Source organism: Crocodylus siamensis, chromosome 5 (assembly GCF_052110815.1).
Source record: "Crocodylus siamensis isolate JL-2025a chromosome 5, ASM5211081v1, whole genome shotgun sequence".
Taxonomy (NCBI): Eukaryota; Metazoa; Chordata; order Crocodylia; family Crocodylidae; genus Crocodylus; species Crocodylus siamensis.
The window spans coordinates 42,703,431-42,721,753 of NC_143399.1; the positions used below are offsets into that span (position 1 = coordinate 42,703,431).

Sequence of the window (18,323 nt, forward strand, 5' to 3'; positions counted from 1 at the left end):
GCTATGTGTCTGCAGATGCCCTGCAGGTTGGTGCCATGGCATGGTCCAGTCAACTGTACTCTTCAGTTCATGTGTGCCTAGAGGGGAACTGGTTTTGCAGCAAAGGAAGCTGGGTGCAATGAGGGGAGCTACCTCAAGGGCTGCACTGGGTATGGGTGTGGGGGGAGTAGTGTGCACGGGGCCTTTAGGTAACACCAGGGGTGTGGAGTGATTAAGCAAAGGGGAAGATCATGACCAAGAAGTTGTGTGCAGGATTCAGGAGTCTCTGCCAGGGGATCTCTGGCATGTGTGAGGCTGAAGGCCTGGCTTGGTGGGGTCAGATGAATAGACCCTAATATAGAATCAATTCTGTCTATGCAGAGGTGTCTGAAGGGACTGCAAGGGAGGGCGGGGGTAGACTCCACCTTGACATAAGGAGACATCCTGATCTGACCAGGCTTTCTGCCCTGGGAGCCTGTGTTCAAATGCTTGATGAGGGCTTCCCTGCTGGACTCAGGCTGCTTCAGCAAGGCCAAGGCTGGGGGTACAGTGGGGAAGGAGTCCCTTCAGCAGCCTCTGGGAGACTGTCTGAACTGTGCAGCCACCCTTTTGTTGTCCAGGGACATCCATGGGCCCCTGTGCACTCAGGGCCTGGGGCACCTTGATGTGTCCCCTGGGACAGGCTTTCCAAGGTGATATCCAGCTTCCTCCCTGTGGTAGCACCCAGTCTTCCTACCTGTGCTACTCCCTCTCTGTCTGCCTGGCCTTCATCTCTGCTCATTTCTGTCCAGGTGTGACCCTTACTGTGCCACCGGTGAAAGCAGCCTCCCTGACCAGCACCTTCAATGAGGCCAGTTCCTCCTCCTCTTCCCACTGCCTCCATGCTGCCCACATGGCTCCTCCTCAGCCTCATCCCCTGCAGAGCTTGACTCAGCCTCACAGGAAAGTTGAGGCTAACTTTGTGGACAGTGGTGCCCTCTGGGATCTGCCTCACCTGAGCCAACCTCAGAAAGGGACCTTTTACGGAGAGTTGTCCTCTGGGTCATCGGGTTATCCATCCAGCCAGAAGCTGACAGGTAAGATGAAGTGGGAGCACCATGATGGGCAGTACTGAGAGGAGCTGTGGTGCCTGGTGCTGTGGGGAAGGGCTGTTGGAAGTGAGCCACCTCAGTGAGTAGGATGGGGGTATGGGATGTACCGAGGGAGGCAGGGACAGGAGTGTGTATGTGGGGGCTGGTGAAGGAGGGTGGATAAATGGAGAGCAGAGATATGGGCTCACCCCTGTCAGAGGCACTCGGGTTTGAGATGATCTCAGTTCTGATTCCCCAAGGATATGCCTCGCGCAGCCCAGGTTTTGGGTTAGACAGAGATTCCCAGGTCACCCTTCTTTCTGCAGCAGATTTGGCCCAACAACCTCTTCATTCATATCCTGCTCCTTTTGCCTGCTGGTTTGGGGTTTTGGGAAGGGGTGAGTCTTGGTAAAGTAGAGATGCCAGTGGGGAGGTCACCTGGACAACACTGTGGACTAGGCCTGGGTAACAAGCTGCCTCTGCTCCCAAGCTGACCCCTTGGCACCTCATTCTGCTTCTCTCTTGCCGGCTGGAGCAGGGGCTGACTTGCTGGAAGAGCACTTGGCTGAGATCCGCAGCCTGCGCCAGCGCTTGGAGGAGTCCATCTGCACCAACGACCGGCTGAGGGAGCAGCTGGAGAACCGCATTGCGTCCACCACCAAGAGCAATGGTACAAGCTGAGGCCCCGGGCATCAGAGGCCTGGGGGCTTGGGGCAGGGCTGGGTACTTCCCAGACAAATGTGGCCCTAGGCAGCCCAGGCAATATTGTTCCCAAAGGGGCAGACCCCTTGGGATGCCCAGGTTCTGGGGGGAGAGGGAGGGAAATCTTCAACTCAGGGTGGGATGCTGCCATCGCTGAGCTCCTGCTCAGCACCCCTCAGAATGGAGCTTCTGAGGTGCGTGGGCGTGCCTGCTATCTCAGAGCTGCAGAGGGGTCTAGCCCCCGTTTCACAGAGTCAGAGAATCATAGAGAAGCAGAGATGAAAGGGACCTCCAGAGGTCATCTAGTCCAACCCCTTGCCTGAGGCAGGAGCATCCCTATAAAAAACATCCTGAACACATCCATCGTCTAACCTCTTAGTAAAACTACCATCAATCCTGACACAACACAAGACAACAGGCTAATCTGCCGGGTAAAGCAGGGCAACAAGGACAGCCAACGTCCTGCTTCTGTAAGAAGGTTGTCAAAAGAGATCCCAGGTTGAGGGCCATGCCCCCTGTTACAGAGGAAGGCAAAACCTCCTACAGTCCATACCGATCTGACCATGGGGTTAAATTCATTCCTGACCCCAAATATAGCAATTAGTCTGAAGCTGAGCAGAGGGGCAAGACACTCTAGCCAAGAATCTCTGGCTTTAAGTTGCAGCAGGAGCTCTGGCACACCCCGGCCAAAATCCCCAGCCTTGGCTGCAGCCAACATCCAATGCCTCTGAGGGATGCCTATAAACACCTTGACAGCATTAAGGAGCCCCCACGCACTGTCAAGCAGGTCACTCACATCTCTTTGCTTTTCCCTGTGGGGCCAGCCTGCAGGATTGGCCCTGAGCAACTCCTTCCCTGCTGTGGCAGAATCCCTCCAGGTGCAGACCCCTGGAAGCCCCCAAAGGCCAGCTTTTGGGGAAGCTTGTGCAGAGTGCCAGCAGCTTTGTTCTGTGTGTCACTGTGGCTCCTTGTTGCAGGATCACCCACCAACATCTACATCCAGGGGCTGGAGCCCACTTCGCAGTTGAGTAGTGAGAACCGAGCCCTGCGGGAGGATAACAAGAGCCTGCAGCTTCAGCTGGATCATCTTTCCAGAGGTGGGAACAGTCAGCCATGCTGTGTTCTGCACCAGTGCAGCTACCAGGGCTTCAGGGCCAGACTTAGGTGTGGCTGCAGATCTGAGCTTGCTCCCTCTGTGGAAGCAGAGCCTGTTGTTTGTAGGACCCTAATTGAAGTCCTGCTCCCAGCTTCCAGCCTGGCCCTATATGGCTGTGGCTCTGAAGTTCCCTCCCACATCTCGAGAAGTGGGTTGGAGAACAGGCTTGGTGTGTGATGTTAGGCCCTCACCCATGGATGCACCTTGTCTGTAGTGGGCACCAGATGCTCCATCCCAGCAGGCTCAACCGACGCTGCACTTCTCCCCACCTGCTTATTCACATGTGGCCCTACCCTTGCCCTGGTCCCCTTCCTGGCCTCTTGGCCTTTATCATGGATGTTGCCTCACCGGTGGGTCTGATGTGCTGTCTGCTTCCTCATCCCAGAGCTGGAGCGCCTGCGGGAGACACTGCTTACAACACACTCCAGGCTGCAGGATGCCCAGGCAGAGCAGGAGCAACAGCAAGCTGAGCAGCAGAGGCTGGTGGAAGAGGTCCAGGAGAAGCAGCAGAGTGCCCTGCAGCTGCGGGAGGAACAGCTGGCTCTGCAGGAAAAAAATAACAGGTCAGTGTGCTTGGGACCTAGGATGGAGATGTGCGCCAAGGCCTTCAGCCTTTCCAAGGCTGGACTCATGGACTTCAAGGTCATATTATCTAAGAGGCCATTACAAAAGATTATCAAAGAGGCCATTCTTAACTGACTGGCCAATGGCAACATCCTGAGGGATAGCCAGCACAGGTTTGTTGCGGGTAGGTCTTGCTTGACCAGTCTTATTTCCTTTTACGACCAGTTGGCCTATCACCTCAACAAGGGAGAGGAGATTGTTGTCGTATATCTTGACTTTAAAAAAGCCTTTGATCTGGTATCCCATGATCACCTCTTGGCAAAACTGGCCAACTGCGGCCTCGGGTCCACCACGATCCGCTGGCTGGGGTATTGGCTCCATGGTCAGACCCAGAGGGTGGTAGTTGATAGAAGTCAATTGTCATGGTGCCCTGTGACCAGTGGGGTCCCTCAAGGCTCTGTCCTTGGACCTGAATTGTTCAACATCTTCATTAATGATGTGGACATTGGAGTCAGAAGTGGACTGGCCAAGTTTGCCGATGATACCAAACTTTGGGGTAAAGCATCCACATCTGAGGACAGGAGGGCGATCCAGGCTGACCTTGACAGGCTCAGCAAATGGGCAGACGAGAACCTGATGGTGTTTAACACCGAAAAATGCAAGGTTCTCCACCTTGGGAGGAAACACCTGCAACATCCTTATAGGCTCGGCACTGCTATGCTGGCTAGCGCTATGGAAGAAAGAGACTTGGGAGTCATGATTTACCACAAGATGAACATGAGCCTTCAATGTGATGCTGTGGTTAGTAAAGTGAGCAAAACGCTGGCTTGCATCCATAGGTGCTTCTCAGGCAAATCCTGGGACGTCATTCTCCCCTTGTACTCGGCCCTGGTGAGGCCACAGCTGGAGTACTGCATCCAGTTTTGGGCTCCACAGTTCAAAAAGGATGTGGAGAAGCTTGAAAGAATCTAGAGAAAAGCCACGTGCATGGTCAGAGGTCAGAAAAACAGACCTTATGACATCAGGCTGAGAGCCATGGGCCTCTTCAGCCTGGAAAAGCACAGGCTCAGGGGTGATCTGGTTGCCACCTATAAGTTTATTGGGGTGTTCACCAGGATCTGGGGGAACATTTGTTCACCAGAGCGCCCCAAGGGATAATGAGGTCAAACGGTTAAAAACTCCAGCAAGACTGTTTCAAGCTGGACATAAGAAAGAATTTCTTTACTGTCCGAGCCCCCAGGGTCTGGAACAGCCTGCCATTGGAGGTGGTTCAAGCACCTACTTTGAACACCTTCAAGAGAAATCTGGATGTTTATCTTGCTGGATCCTATGACCCCAGCTGACTTCCTGCCCCTGGGGCAGGGGACCGGACTCGATCTTCCAAGGTCCCTTCCAGCCCTAACGTCTATGACATCTATGAAAGTCTATATGGTCTAGATGCAGGATCCCAGGTGGGCTGGGTCTGTATCTGTGTTTGTGACAGCACACTCTTGCCAAGGGCTATGATGCCAGTTCTCCAACTTTAACATCAACATGGAGTCTGTCAGGAGAGGAGGGCTGAATGCTAGTGGCAAGGGGTGCCCAGCCAGCCTGCTACTTCCCTTCAGCAGGCTTGTGTATGCCCTGCTGACCCCACCCATTCCCTTCTTCTCAGGCTTCAGCGCACAGTGACACTCCTACAGCAGCAGTGTGAGGAGAACCGGCTAGTCTTCCAGGCTCTCCGCTCTGAGCTGCGGGTCTACGACACTCTCTTTGGCCCCTCTAAAGTGGCTATGTCAGGTATGTGTCCTGTTTCACCAGCCCCTTGGGGGAGAAGGGACAAGGTGCTCTGCTTGGTGTTGGCAGGCTATCAAGCATTAAATGTTAGCAGTGAGAGGGTTGCAACACAAGCAGTAGCTTAGATCCTGCCTGGGCAGGCATTGCTGGCCTCCATCCATGTCTCCTGAGATGGGCAGCTGCTCACCAGCCCCAGAGAGGTGCCTTCTGGGCAGGAGCTGAAACACCTGGCACCACACCAAGGAGGAGTTTTAGTATAACTTAGTGAAGCCCACACTCCACCATAATGCTTCTCTGGTGTCTGGGGATTGGAAACCTTGAGTAAACTCCTCTTTATTTCTCTGGGACATGAGAACATGCTAAGCTGGGGATGGTTGGGGGCTACCATTCACCCTGTGTTATTATTGAGTCTTTGCCCATGATGGCACAAGAGGCAATTAGCATCAGAGAGCTACAGCCCCAAGCTGATCTGGAACTGAAGTGCCAGCATCCCTTGGGGAATAGAATGAAGCAGCAGGCAGAGACAGTTCTTGAACTACTTGTGTTTGTTCTCAGCTTGCATCAGGGACCTGTACTGGAAACAGCCTTCCAGCAGTGACCTGGATGCCCTCCTGGCCGAGGTTCAAGCTCTGCGTAGCCAGTTGCTGCAGGGCATTCAGGTGAACAGCTCCTTGCGGCAGCAACTGGAGCAGCAGCAGGAGGGGAGAGCCAGCCTAGTGACACACGGCTCTACTTCCCATGTCTTTGCTGCCAACAAGCCACCAGGTGACTGGCAGCTCTTCCAAGGTGAGGAGGAAGAAGGCTGCCAGAGGCCATGCTGGATGGGGGCAGAGGCAGCAGGGCTGGTTGGTCCATCCCTGGTGACCATGGTTCACTTCTAGACCCTCTGGGTTCTCTGATGATGGGAGAGGCCACTGCTCTCAGCCTGGTAAAAGAACCCCTCGTTGTCTTGCCCTTTTAGACTCAGTTCCTTCTCCTCCGGTTCGGGATGTGGGTATGAGCTCTCCAGCTCCTCTCTTCTCTACCTCTTCACTGACTGCTCTAGGCCCAGATGCCTCGCTTCACCATCAGGCAAAAGGTAAAGTATGTAAAGCCCCCACAGGGGCTAAGTCCAACTGAGGCTTCCCAGGGTGTTGGTGGACCCTGCAGGAGCCTGTTCATGCATAGCACAAGGCTGGAGCAAGCATGATGCAGGCGGCTTTGTGCACATTATGTGGCAGAACAGAACCAAGGCAGAGATTTGTGTGTTCTTCAGTTTTAAAGGCAGAAATTTCCACACAATCTATCAGCCCTTCTGCATGGCCCAGGCCAGAGAATCCTGTCCAGGGGCTCCCCCTGTCCAGCCCTGTATTTTGGGCTGAACTCAGAGCATCTCTCTTAGAAAGGAGCCTAGGCTTGATACCAAGATTGCCAGGAAAAGAGAATCCCCCACTCCTACATCTTCTTCCAGCTCTCTTTGGTGCCTGCTCCTCACTGACTCCACTGGGGAAAGGGCCCCTCAAGCCATCCTCTCCCAGCCTGGGACCTGCTTTGCTCTCTATCCTCCTCACAGGGTCCTCCAAGAAGCATGTGAACATCATTCCCCTTGAGTAGATGCTGCCTTGCCTCCAGGGGGGTGGGGGGTCTGTCTCATGTCCCTGGCTAGTCTTGGCAGAGGAATTCCTAAGCATCTCCTGGATGCTGGCAGGGAACCGGATGAGTACCAAGCAGCTGGTGCTACCCAGAAATGCCTTAACTTTCAGGTTCCTATTTCTGTATAGCTAAGAAGGGGAATGTACAGTGCTTGGCTGTGTGGGCTCCTTGGAGCCAAAGAACACTGCCCCTTCCCCTCTTCCCGTGGGTTCACAGTATGTTTTTCTTCCTGGCTCTGAGTGACCTGAGCTGCAGGATTGGGCTTGAGAGAGGGCAGTATGTAGAGAAGGAGGGCTGGGAACCAAAGCACAACAATACTAGGCATTTGTGGACTGGAGAGAATGCCTCAGGGAAGGGTGGGAATGTCAGGGACTGCCAGGCAATGGTTCTGGTGGGCAGAAACATAGCCAATGTAGGTCATGCATTTGGAAGACGTTTGTGGCTGAGAGCATCCAGAAGGGTCTGCTGACTTTGGAGGGGCCCTACCTTTGAGAAGCCTGAAAGGGACTGTGTGTTTAGAAGCCAGTGTTCAGCACTAGCTGAAAATCACATTCGCTGAAGGTGTCTCAAGAAGGGCTTCCAAAAACTGAGGCCACCAAACTCGCTAGGGATTTCTGAAAATCCCAGCCCATTGCTTCAATGACTTGGACAAATAGATGGAGCTGCCAGGTCCGGGCCCTGGAGATATAGCACCCCCTAAGCACAGTTTAGGTTTAGGGTAACTCAGATCTCCAGCTGAAGACCTGTCCTCATGCAACCACGCTGAGGAAGGCCAAGCTGAGGAGCTGTGCTGGCCCCTGTGACTGTGAGGCCCTGCTTTGATTTCAGAGCTATGCAAGGAGGATCCCTCAGTGAGGAAGGGCTCCCCTTCCCTGAAGGGAGATGACCCAACTGGTTCATTTGCCAGCAAACATGGATGTCACATCATTGGCCATGTGGATGACTACAGCACACTGAAGCAGCAGATCTTGGAGGGCAAAATGCTGGTCCACAAGATGGCATCTCTCATGCGGCCAGCTCTCAGTGTGCCCAGCCTGGAGGCCCAGGGCATGGAGGTAATTCCTTTCTGCAAGGGGGTTGGGGTAGGTACGGGTTGTTACGCTTCTGGGCCATGTAATGCTCCTCTAAGCCTTTTAAGGGTGAAGGAGAGAGTTGTGGGAGCATCCTGCCGACCTGCTGTAATGCTGCTTCCTGGCTGGGGCCAACTTCTTGGTGAGGATGGGTGGCTGTAAAAGATTCTGGGGAGCCCACTTGGAGCTGGGCCTGTGGGAAACAATTGTTCCTGAATGGGATCAGCAGCAGTGTTGCATGGAGGCATTTTAATGCCAGGTGGGTCAGTGCACAGCCTGTCCACATGCTGGTGGGTTAAGTAGAGTCCTCTCTCCCCACCTTCTCTGACTCAGAAGTCTACTTTCAGATGGGAATCCAGCCTGTCATGAAAGCTGTGCCCCTTGTGGCCAGAGTAAATACCCAGCAGGGCTTACTGCTACCTGCAGGTCACTCAGAGCACAGGCTCGGGGTGTTGCAGGGCTGCATGGTTGCCTTGGCTGCAGAGTCCCACGGGGCTGGGGTTCTGTTTAACGAGTGCCTCCCCTCTTCCCTGCAGGCCCTTGAGCGTGGAAGCATTAGGCAGCTTTTTGGCAGCACAAGCACCTTGCATCAGATTCTGGAGGAGTGCGCCTCCCTCCTCAGTTTGTTCTGGAGGGCAGCGCTGCCCGCAGCCTCCAGCCCTGCCCAGCACAGGACAATGGTAAGGGGAGCCTAAAGTGTTACCCTGCCCCTAGCACTGCCTAGCACCCAACACCTCACCATGGTTCCAGGTTCCCCATACCAAGATCTCAGCTTGCCTTGTTGTACAGCTCCAGGGCTGGAAGGGATCTCAGGGGTCACCTAGTCCAACCCCCTCACAAATGCACAGTGTGCTGTCCCTGACAAATGTCTGTCCAGCCTTCTCTTGAAAACCTCCAAGGAGGGAAATTCCACAGGGCAGCTTGTCTGCGGGAAAGCCACCACCCCCTAAACCTTCCCTTAAACACTGGAAAGTTAGTTAAAGCCATGGGCAACTGGTCCTACCTTAGTTGGGGGTAGCGGGGACAGTGACTGGTGGGGTCCCCCCATGGCCAATCATGCCAACTGGGAAGCACTCGTGGCACTCCCAAAAGTGGCCACGGCACTTCATCCAGCACTCCCACGCCCCGGCTGGCACTCACAGGTGGGCACCAGTGCTCCCGCCTGCCCCCCTTGCCTGTCACCTAAGTGGGGAGTGCAGCCTGTTGGGGTGCACCAGCACTCTCAGGGGGTGCACGTGCATCCCTCTGCACCCCCTATGCATCGCCACTGGTTAAAGCTTTTGAAATTGGAAGTATCAAATAAGGCTTTCATTTTAACTGTGTTCTTTATGACCTTTCCTGTGAGGTGCAGAGGGTTTATACAGCTTGCTCCCCCTCCGCTATCCTGTCTGTTCTCGGACCTGTACTCTTTAATGACTTCGTAAATGATCTGGACACTGGTGTCAAAAGCAGGCTGGCTATGTTCACTGATGACACCAAACTTTGGGGAAGAGTGTCCACACTTGAGAATAGGCTGGTGATCCAGGCCGACCTCAATAGGCTTGCAAGGTGGACAGATGAAAACCTGATGGGATTCGGTATGCAGAAGGTGCTCCACCTTGGGAATAAAAACCTGCATCCCACCTATAGGCCTGGCAATGTTACACTCACTAGTACCATGAGCAAAAGAGACTTGGGGATCATGACTGACCACAAGATGAACATGAGCCACCAATACAATACTGCAGCTGGCAAAGTAAACAAGACTCTGGTTTGCACCTACCAATGCATCTTGAGCAAGACCCAGGATGTCATCCTCCCACTGTCCTTCACCTTGGTGAAGCCGCAGCTGGAGTACTACATCCAATTCTTGGCTCCCCAGTTTAGGAAGGATGTGGAGAATCTTGAAAAAGTCCAGAGAAGAGCCACATGCATGATCAGAGGGCAAGAGACCAGGCCTTATGAAGAGAGGCTGTGAGCCATGGGATTCTTCAGCCTAGAAAAGCATAGGCTCAGGGGGGACTTGGTGGCAGCCTATAAGTACATAAGGGGTGTACATCAGGATCTGGGGGAACACCGGTTCACTAGAGCACCCCAGGGGATGTCAAGGTCCAACAGTCACAAACTCCTGCAAGACCATTTTAGGCTGGACATAAGGAAAAACTTTACTGTCTGAGCCCCCCAAGGCCTAAAACATACTCCCCACAGAGGTGGTGCAAGCACCTACTCTGGATACTTTCAAGAAACATTTGGATGTTTATCTTGCTGGGATCCTTTGACCCTAGCTGACTTCCTGCCCCTGGGGCAGGGGGCTGGACCCTATGATCTTACAAGGTCCCTTCCAGCCCTAATGTCTGTGAAATCTCTGAAATCCAAGTTCTTCTCTGACAGTGGAAACCAACCTTTATGGTAGGCAGGCCAAAAATTAGGCCCTGCACCCTCCCACAGCACCACTCCAATCCCCTTTCCTGCCTGATCTGCTGCTGTGCTCTCTACTCCTTACCTGATCTGCTACTCCAATTTCTGCTTCCTGCCCTATCTATGCTGTGCTCCCTAATACATCCCTGATCTGCCATGTGCCACACACACAAGCTGCCCATGCCACTTGTGGTACATATCTCAGGTTAGTCACCCCTGTTCTATAACATTAGTTTGAGTCTTTTGAGGAGGGGAAAAAAATATTTGAGAAGGGCTGGAGCTACTCCTGCTGCTTTTCAACCCCTATCATCCTTCCCTGAGGACAGAAAAGGGCAGACACACAGAAAAGAGGGAGAACAGTAGTAGAAGAGGTACTGCCTCTCTGAAGCTGACTCTCAGTTGCAGCTGGAGAAAGGTTGTCCTCTTATCAACCACCCTGGGAGCTGGCAGACTTGTATCCATGGCAGGCCAAGAAACTGCTTCTACCCTCCCTTATAGTTTCATAGATGTTGGGGCTGGAAGGGACCTTACAGATCATCAGGTCCAGCCCCCTTGCACTTGGGCAGGAAAGACTGCTGGGATCAGATGACCCCAGCAAGATGATTGTAGACCCCGGCAGTGCTGCCTTGGCTAAATCAGGTCAGAACCTGCTTAAGCAGGAGGCAGAAAGAAAGAAAGAGAGAGAAGAAATGTGATGGGGAAAAAAAGGGCAAGCCAGAAAGGGTCAGAAAGGGAGAATGCAAATCTCACCCCAAGTGAAGTTTCAAGCTTAGCCAAACATGGTGGAAGTGGCAATGTCTCTGAGTCTCTCTGGCCTGGCCAACTCGGGGCCTTTTCCAGATTTTGGATGGTGAAGGCCCAGTTGTGCCCCAGGAGATGGTGGGGCAGTAGTCACAATGGCAAAGCATGTTCCTTTCAAGCTGCCATCCTCCTGGTGTTTGTGCCAAGTTGTCAGGGGAAGGCACAACAGTAGAATAGCTCATCAATTATTACTTGGCTTCACCCAGCATGCTTTATTTCCAGCATGCCAATTTGTCTGGTCTGTTGATTTCTGGCTCTGAGTTCTGGTTTGCCAGCACAGTGGCATCAGGGACTTTCTTGCTTTGGATTGATTCAGTCTTTTGTCTGTACTAATTGCTTTTTATTTCATTTACTGACTTGCACAAGCCCTTTTATGTAGCAGGCTGAACCAGACTTGTCACCTCAGACACCCTGGAGTACAGGTGCCTGCCTTATCCACTCAGGCCATACCTCCAGCCTGCCCTCCCATGTACTGGTGTCATCCCTGGTATCAGCAGGCTCACTAGGATGTGACTGAGTGCAAATCTCATCTTGTTCTGCCTGAGGCAGCTTGTGGTCAGAGGGAGCCAGAGAGCAGCCTTGCCACATGGGGTGCAGGGACTCCAAGGCCGTGGGTACTCAGGATGGAAGCCAGTGTGTTGACTTTCCTTCTTCTGTGCGCACATGCACCTACCCACCCATCTCCTTCTCATCCAGAAGTCATTGCACCAGATCATGCCACAAGAAGCCCCAAGCCTCTGAACTTGGTCACAGCCACAGGAAATGCAGCAAGTGGAAACTGAAGTTGCCCAGGAGACTGACGTGTGATGTCACCTGGCTGTGAGCTTCATGCTCAGAAATGCACCCCAGGGGCCAGCAGCAGTTGGGGGCCACTGCTTTATTGTGTCCACCTGCCACTGGCAATACACGTCTTCAGTAGTGCCCATGAGAGGCCGGAGAGCTTGTACTGGATTGGCTGTGTGCAAAGAGCCAATTGGGCATTGGGATGCTCCCAACCTGGGGTTTGGAGTCTACTGCCAATGGCAGTCGCCCTGCTAGCCTGAGTGCTCAAGGCTCCTGTTTCATGGGACTAGCTGGCCAGGGCTGTAGCCCAGGCTCTCCCCTCTGCCCCCCTTTCTGTCATGAGCTCTCTCCTCCAGTGTGTGGGGGCCCCTAGATCTTTGCCAGGGAAGGCTGAGTCAGGGTAGCAGATGGGTTGTATGGAGGGAGGGAGTTCTGGCTGTGCTGTGATTCTCAGAGATGTGTGGCACAGGCTGACCTATCTCCCCTGGCTCTTCCCAGGAGCAGGTGATGAAGGAGGAGATCCTGGAACTGCGAGCTCAGCTATTGAAGAAGGAGACTCTGCTCCAGAGCATGGCTGAGCGCCTGCAGAGCACCAGCCGCCTGAAGGAGAACATGGAGCATTTCATCATCAGCCACTGTAGGTGCTCACTATGGCAGGTCATACTCGTGTAGCAGCTGCGGCGGGGGGGGCAACACCACAGCAGTTCTAGGAGGGGCACTGAGAGAGTAATCACCTACCACGCCTGCTCAGCCTCCCTCTCCCTACAGCTCTTGGCCGTTGCATGTTCTGTATGTTATCAGTTATCTGTATGTCTCTGGTGGAGATACCATGATATAGCCCTGGCAGGGGAGATACCATGTGGTGGTTTTCAGTCCAGGTGGTTTTACTTGCTTGGCAGGAGAGATGCCCTTCTTCCTGGCCTTGAGTGACTTGGTGTCATTAGAAGGTGGAGACATGTCCCTTGCATTTCAGGCAGGCTGACCCTTGTGCGAGTCTCCAAATGTCTCCAAATGCAGTGATCTCAGCTACACAATTTATGGTGATGGAGGACTGCTCTCAGATTTTCCCTCTAGCTTGGTCCTTTGGCCTTTTAGCTAGAGGCAAGCAAAACTAGGGGGCATCTGAACTCCAAGGCCTCCAGGCTTGGGGCTTGCATGTAGGATGCTTGCCATGGATTTGAAGCCCTAGGCTGAAGAGTCTGGGAGGCAGGATACCTGCCAGGGGTTGTGCAACACAGACTTGAATGATTGAGTTCTGCTCAGTTGATAGAATTTGGAACTGATTTGGCTCAAGGCATGAAATTAAAAAAAAAGTTATCAGCCCTTCATGCATGGGGATGGGTGCTGATTGTGCTCAGAGGCTCGTGCCCTGGACTGTCTGCAGTGTGGCGGAGGCTGGGGAAGGACTGGTCTTTATCTCCTAGCCCTCATGTACTGACAGTACCCTCATCATGTAACAAGGGGCAGTATCCAGGGCCTCAAGCTAGCTCAGATGCCAGCAACATATCATTTGTTCGACAGCTGGAGCAGAGGCTCCTCTGCCAGCCAGTACATAGTAGGCACCCCAGGGCAGGCAGGTGAATCCAACCCTCCCCCCAGTTGCCTCTCTGCAGTGGCAGCACTGGCATTGGCAGGCTGGGGCACCAGAGCCTGGCACATGCTGAGTCCTGTATGGGGCTGGCCTCCTTGGAACAGCAGTAGGAGCCATGGTGCCAGGAGCCAGGTGGCAGTGTCTAAATCAAGAAATACTGAATAGTGTGAAGTTTCTCATTTATGTTACAAAGAAATAGTGTTCAAAATGGAAGTACTGCAACTTTCAGGCAAAGGTGCTTAAAATATATGCAGAGTTCTAATAAAAAGATAAGCTTATTTATTTACAGGTTACAGGGGTGGGCGGATGAGAATAGGATGGGATTCAACACCGCCAAGTGCAAAATGATGCACCTGGGGAGGAATAACCGGCACCATACCTACAGGTTGGGGAACTCCCCTCTTGTCAGCACGGTGGTGGAAAAGGATCTTGGAGTCATCACTGACTCCAAGATGAACATGGGCCGGCAGTGTGGGGAGGCAGTCAGGAAGGCCAACCGTACCTTGTCATGCATCCACAGATGCATCTTGAGCAGGTCCAAGGAGGTGATCCTCCCCCTCTTTGTGGCACTGGAGGGGCATATTAGGCAGAGAAGCCCCCTGTGAAAGCAACCAAGATGATGTTTCATAAATCACAGAGAAGTAGGGCTGGACCTCCAGAGGTCACCTAGTCCAACCCCCGACCTGAGGCAGGGTCATCCCTATCCAACTGTCACTATGACTATTCTGCTCAGCTTCACTGCCCTTCTGATCATGTGGCCAAGGTCAGCCCCTGCAGAGCTGCTCCCCTGGTGTGCCCCATAACCCATGCCTCGGAGGCCGGGGTCCTGCAAATCCAGTGTCTCCCTGGCACTCTGTGTCCCTGAGGTGGCGGAGGAAGAGCTACAGCCTCTGCCTGGGTCACCCACACATCAGCTCCATTCTTTTGAGACCTTGCTCCTTACTGGCACTGGTGCATTGACTATGGCTCCAGCAGAGTGAGCTCTGGCTGTGGCAACCCTGGTAGTTTTGGCCATGTCGGCTGTAGGGCCCCATGCCCTAGGCACAATGTCCTCATTGCATCTCTAGCTGAACTGCATAATCCCTAGGTTGCTGGTGAGCATGCCAGCACTGTCACGCTCCTGCTGACTGCTCCCATCTCTGTTGCAGTGACCAAAACTCATGATGTGCTGAAGAAGGCGAGGACAAACCTGGAGGTGAGTTAGCCAAGGGGCAAGAGCACGGCAGGACCCCACACACCCTGGGGGTGGGAGAGGGGTCTCCAAGCTGTGTGCCAGCCATGGCCAACAGTGGTTGGAGCTGGGGATGAGCAGGGGCTCTACATTAAACTGGGGGGGATTGGCCCCTGACTATGGGCTAATGGGGCTAACAAGGGGGTTCAGGGGCTCTAGGTACACACTGCGGGAGGGGGCAGCACACCTGGGCTCTCCAGGGAAGAGCAGGGAAGGGGCAGAGAGAAAAGACAGCTGGTGGAGGGTGCCAGGGTAGTCTGGTGGGGCAGGACATGGAGGGAAGGGGCTGAGCTGAGTCTGTGGTAGGGTGCTTGGGCCCTGCCTTCCTACCCCCCGGGCTCTGGGTCCCCTGTGCTATGCCAGGTGTGCTTCTCATTCCTTTTCTCTTTCTCATTCCATCTCTCTCTCTCTCCTGAGCCTTTCCAGAAGAGCACTCCCCAGAGCTCTGTAAAATCACCTCCCTTTCTTGGCGAAGGTAACAGCCTCTGCACTGTCCCTGCCTGGCCCAGGCTGGTGCCCTTCATCCACACCCTCTGGGAGACCACCTCCACCTCCATGGCACATGGTGGAGGGCTATGGGGCTGCAGTCAGGGACCAGACATCTCCCTGTGGGGAGGTGTATGTGGGGTGAGGGGTGTCCTGCTTGGGTGAGAGGCTTTTCTGAACTTCCTGTGGCTCCTCCATCAGCTCCCATGGGGAGGTGCCAGGACATCAGAGCCTCTGTTGCCAGCATACTCTGGACCAACCCTGCTATGGGCTGGGCACAGCATCCTGGAGCTGCTAGAGCAGCATGTTGACAACCTGGGGTCTCCGTGGTAAAGTGGGGGAGTGGGCATGTGCACTCAGCTGTTTTCTGTGGTGCTCATGCACAGAGGTGCCAGCCTCAGGCCTCCTTCACCTTCATGGGCGAAGGCACAGCCCCAGCTTGTGTTGTGTGCATGCAGGTGTCCTGACAATGTCACACCTGCCCCATGCATGCTCTGGCGGCAAGGACACGAGCATGCCCAGTAGGAATGCCAGGGTTGGCACTTGGGACCCTTGCATCTACCTCAGTGAGTCCAAGGCAAGGTACCTTGAGATCCTTTCAAGGGTTCTGTAGGGTGCCATGCAATGTTGGCCCTGCCAGGTTTGCAGACATGATTTATAAGGTAAACTCAACTGCTTGGACCTGCTGTGGGCTTCCATGGTCCTTGCAACAGAAGAATTGCTCTGTTATTTTTATGTGATCAAAATAAATGAGCAAAAGCTGAGAGCTGGCACATTCTGAGGGAGGTTTTGACTCTTCTGATGGGGTCCTTGACTCCAAAATGGTTGGAACCCCTCTGCTCTACTTCTGACCTGCTCAGCCATGGAGAAGTGGCCTTTGATGGCCACCAGTGAAACTGCAGGTAGTTCTTGTGCCGTAGTCCCACCTGCACCACTGCAGAGGCAGCTCTAGAACATGCCTGAATGGCAGTGCTGGCAATAGCATTGCCAGGGGTGGCTGTTCTGGGCACAGCTCTGCGCTGGACCCTGATGCATAGGGGGAAGGGGGCAGGATGGGTACTTTGAGAGGCCAGCTGGGCCAGCAGAGGTGTACCACGTGTGCTGCTTGAGGTGCCCCTTGCCTCCTCTTTGCAGGGGCATTAGCTTGCTTCTCTGACCCGCATCCCCCAGGAAACCTCCTGCCTCCTTCCAGCCTTCTTGGGCATCTCCAATACCAAATGCCTCCAGCTGGTTTTGTGCTTTCTCTCCAGGTGAAACCCCAGCGGGCACTTCCCAGCCCTGCCATCGCATGAGCCCGGCTTGCCAGGAGCCAGGAAGAAAGAGAAGCCATCCCAACTCCTTGCCGCAGCAGGAGGAACGGAGCAGGCCCTGCTTCATTCACCTTCACAGCTACTGAGCCCCCACCCCTGCTTCCCACCCAGCAGGCATGGCTCTGTGGCAGTCCTCAGGAAGACAGCACTGCCCTTCCCTGCTGAGGTGTGCCCATCCCATCTGCTGAGTGAGGCTTTGGAGTCTTCCAGATCACGCTGGAACCTAATTATTCTGCATGTGACTTAGCCCACAGCTGTTTCTGGCGTGTCCACAGGGGTAGGCTGCTTGGATGAGTCACTGCTAGGGCTGGCAAGGGGGCATCTGGCAAAGTGGCTTTCCCACCAGCTATGCCATCACCCACATGGACAACCACTCACAGCAGCAGTGCCCTTCAGCTGTGTGGCCGCACGCTAGAAGGCTGTCTGGAGACCCACCACCCACCTGGTGGGCCGGACTAGAACCGCACCGTACTACTGAGTGATGCGTGTGCTGGGGAGACATGGCAGGCAGGTGCGTATGTCTCCTGACCTGTTGCCTCAATGCAGCACCTGCTTTGGCTATACCAGCTTTGAGCAGTTTGAGAGCTGTAGCTTCCTGAGGAGCATTATTGAAGTAGCTGTCACCGCAGGCTCAGGAGGATCATGTAACGTTAAGGCTGCATGTGCCCTGCTGTAGGAAGATGAGCCCTGGCGAGGCTGCGCTTAGCTGGCTGCTGGGAATCTAGCATTGCTCTGCCTCTGCAAGGTGTGATGGGGCCAGGAGACTTCACACCAGGGGGTTTGGGCACAGCCATCCCTTCCCTGCTGGAGTCTTTAGCCCCCAAGGCTAAAGCCCGCAGGAGGTGGTGAATGGGACAGATGGCTGGTCAAGCCACTTGTTCAGCTCGGGCCTCCTGTTCATGTGGAAGATGAACTTAGCACCGCCTGTAAACAGGCTTGAGAGGCCCAATGGCAGCCAACCCTTGCTTGCGGCATGTCTGTGCTCGTAGGATGTGTATATATTGTAGCTGCATCGTGCAACGGGGCTGGGGTGCCTATGATGTGTCCTAGCAACCGTTCTAATGCAGCAGGCCTCCCGCTGAGCCAACTTGGCTCCCATTTCGGGAAGAAATAAGATGTAAGAAATGAAGTGTTTCCTCCCTGATCCCAGTGAGGCCCCAATAAACTCATCTTTTTTAAAATATTGGCTTCAGTAGTTTTTAGCCTCTGAGGACCTTTGGGGGCAGTGGCCATCACAGAACAGCTTTTTGTCCATTGTGTGGGATGCTCTGCCCCTGCCAGGGCTGAAAATGCCTGTGATGCTCCGAAGGCAGGGCTGGGTACTGCTCCCTCACCTGTCTCCTGCAGCAAACAAACCAGGGCTAGCTGAGCTTGAAGCTGGCCTAGTTCACCCCCAAGCTCTGGCTCTGTCCACCCACATGGCCCCTTCTCTCACACTCTGCCACCATGCAGGGGCTCCAGAGCCCATGGCAGGTCATGGTGTCCCTGGTTGGGCTTAGGCACATGTGGCCCAATGCCTGCAATGTCCCACCTCCTCCACAGCATTTTGAGGTAGGACATCAAGGAAGCCAGCTCCTGCCTGTGCCTATCCCACCCCAGCCCCCATCTACTGGCGAGCAGGTTAGTCTGCCATCAGCAAAACTGTTGCAGGGAGGCATCCAGCCCAGCAGGTCAGGTAACACTCACTACCTCCTCCTACCCTTCCTGGCCACATCAGTGCCTCAGGCCCCAACAGCCCAGGCTCTGCACTAACGCTGATAACAAACTTTATTCAA

At 54.2% G+C, this 18,323-nt stretch overlaps 1 protein-coding gene across 4 annotated transcripts in view; it reads left to right on the top strand.

Moving 5' to 3' along the window:
* Positions 1-17,729, top strand: part of PDE4DIP (phosphodiesterase 4D interacting protein) — a 76,932-nt gene extending 59,203 nt beyond the window's left edge. For 2 of the 4 annotated variants that reach the window (XM_090049576.1, XM_090049579.1), the window contains 13 exons: positions 771-1,055; positions 1,588-1,719; positions 2,729-2,848; positions 3,293-3,470; positions 5,126-5,250; positions 5,803-6,033; positions 6,209-6,325; positions 7,708-7,934; positions 8,486-8,629; positions 12,429-12,567; positions 14,670-14,716; positions 15,170-15,227; positions 16,489-17,729. In XM_090049576.1, coding sequence (XP_089905702.1) covers positions 771-1,055; positions 1,588-1,719; positions 2,729-2,848; positions 3,293-3,470; positions 5,126-5,250; positions 5,803-6,033; positions 6,209-6,325; positions 7,708-7,934; positions 8,486-8,629; positions 12,429-12,567; positions 14,670-14,716; positions 15,170-15,227; positions 16,489-16,634 — 1,949 coding nt within the window. In that variant the 3' untranslated portion in view covers positions 16,635-17,729. The remainder of the gene's footprint in view (positions 1-770; positions 1,056-1,587; positions 1,720-2,728; positions 2,849-3,292; positions 3,471-5,125; positions 5,251-5,802; positions 6,034-6,208; positions 6,326-7,707; positions 7,935-8,485; positions 8,630-12,428; positions 12,568-14,669; positions 14,717-15,169; positions 15,228-16,488) is intronic. The other 2 variants (XM_090049577.1, XM_090049578.1) reach the window with 2 other exon arrangements.
* Positions 17,730-18,323: the final 594 nt, after the last annotated feature.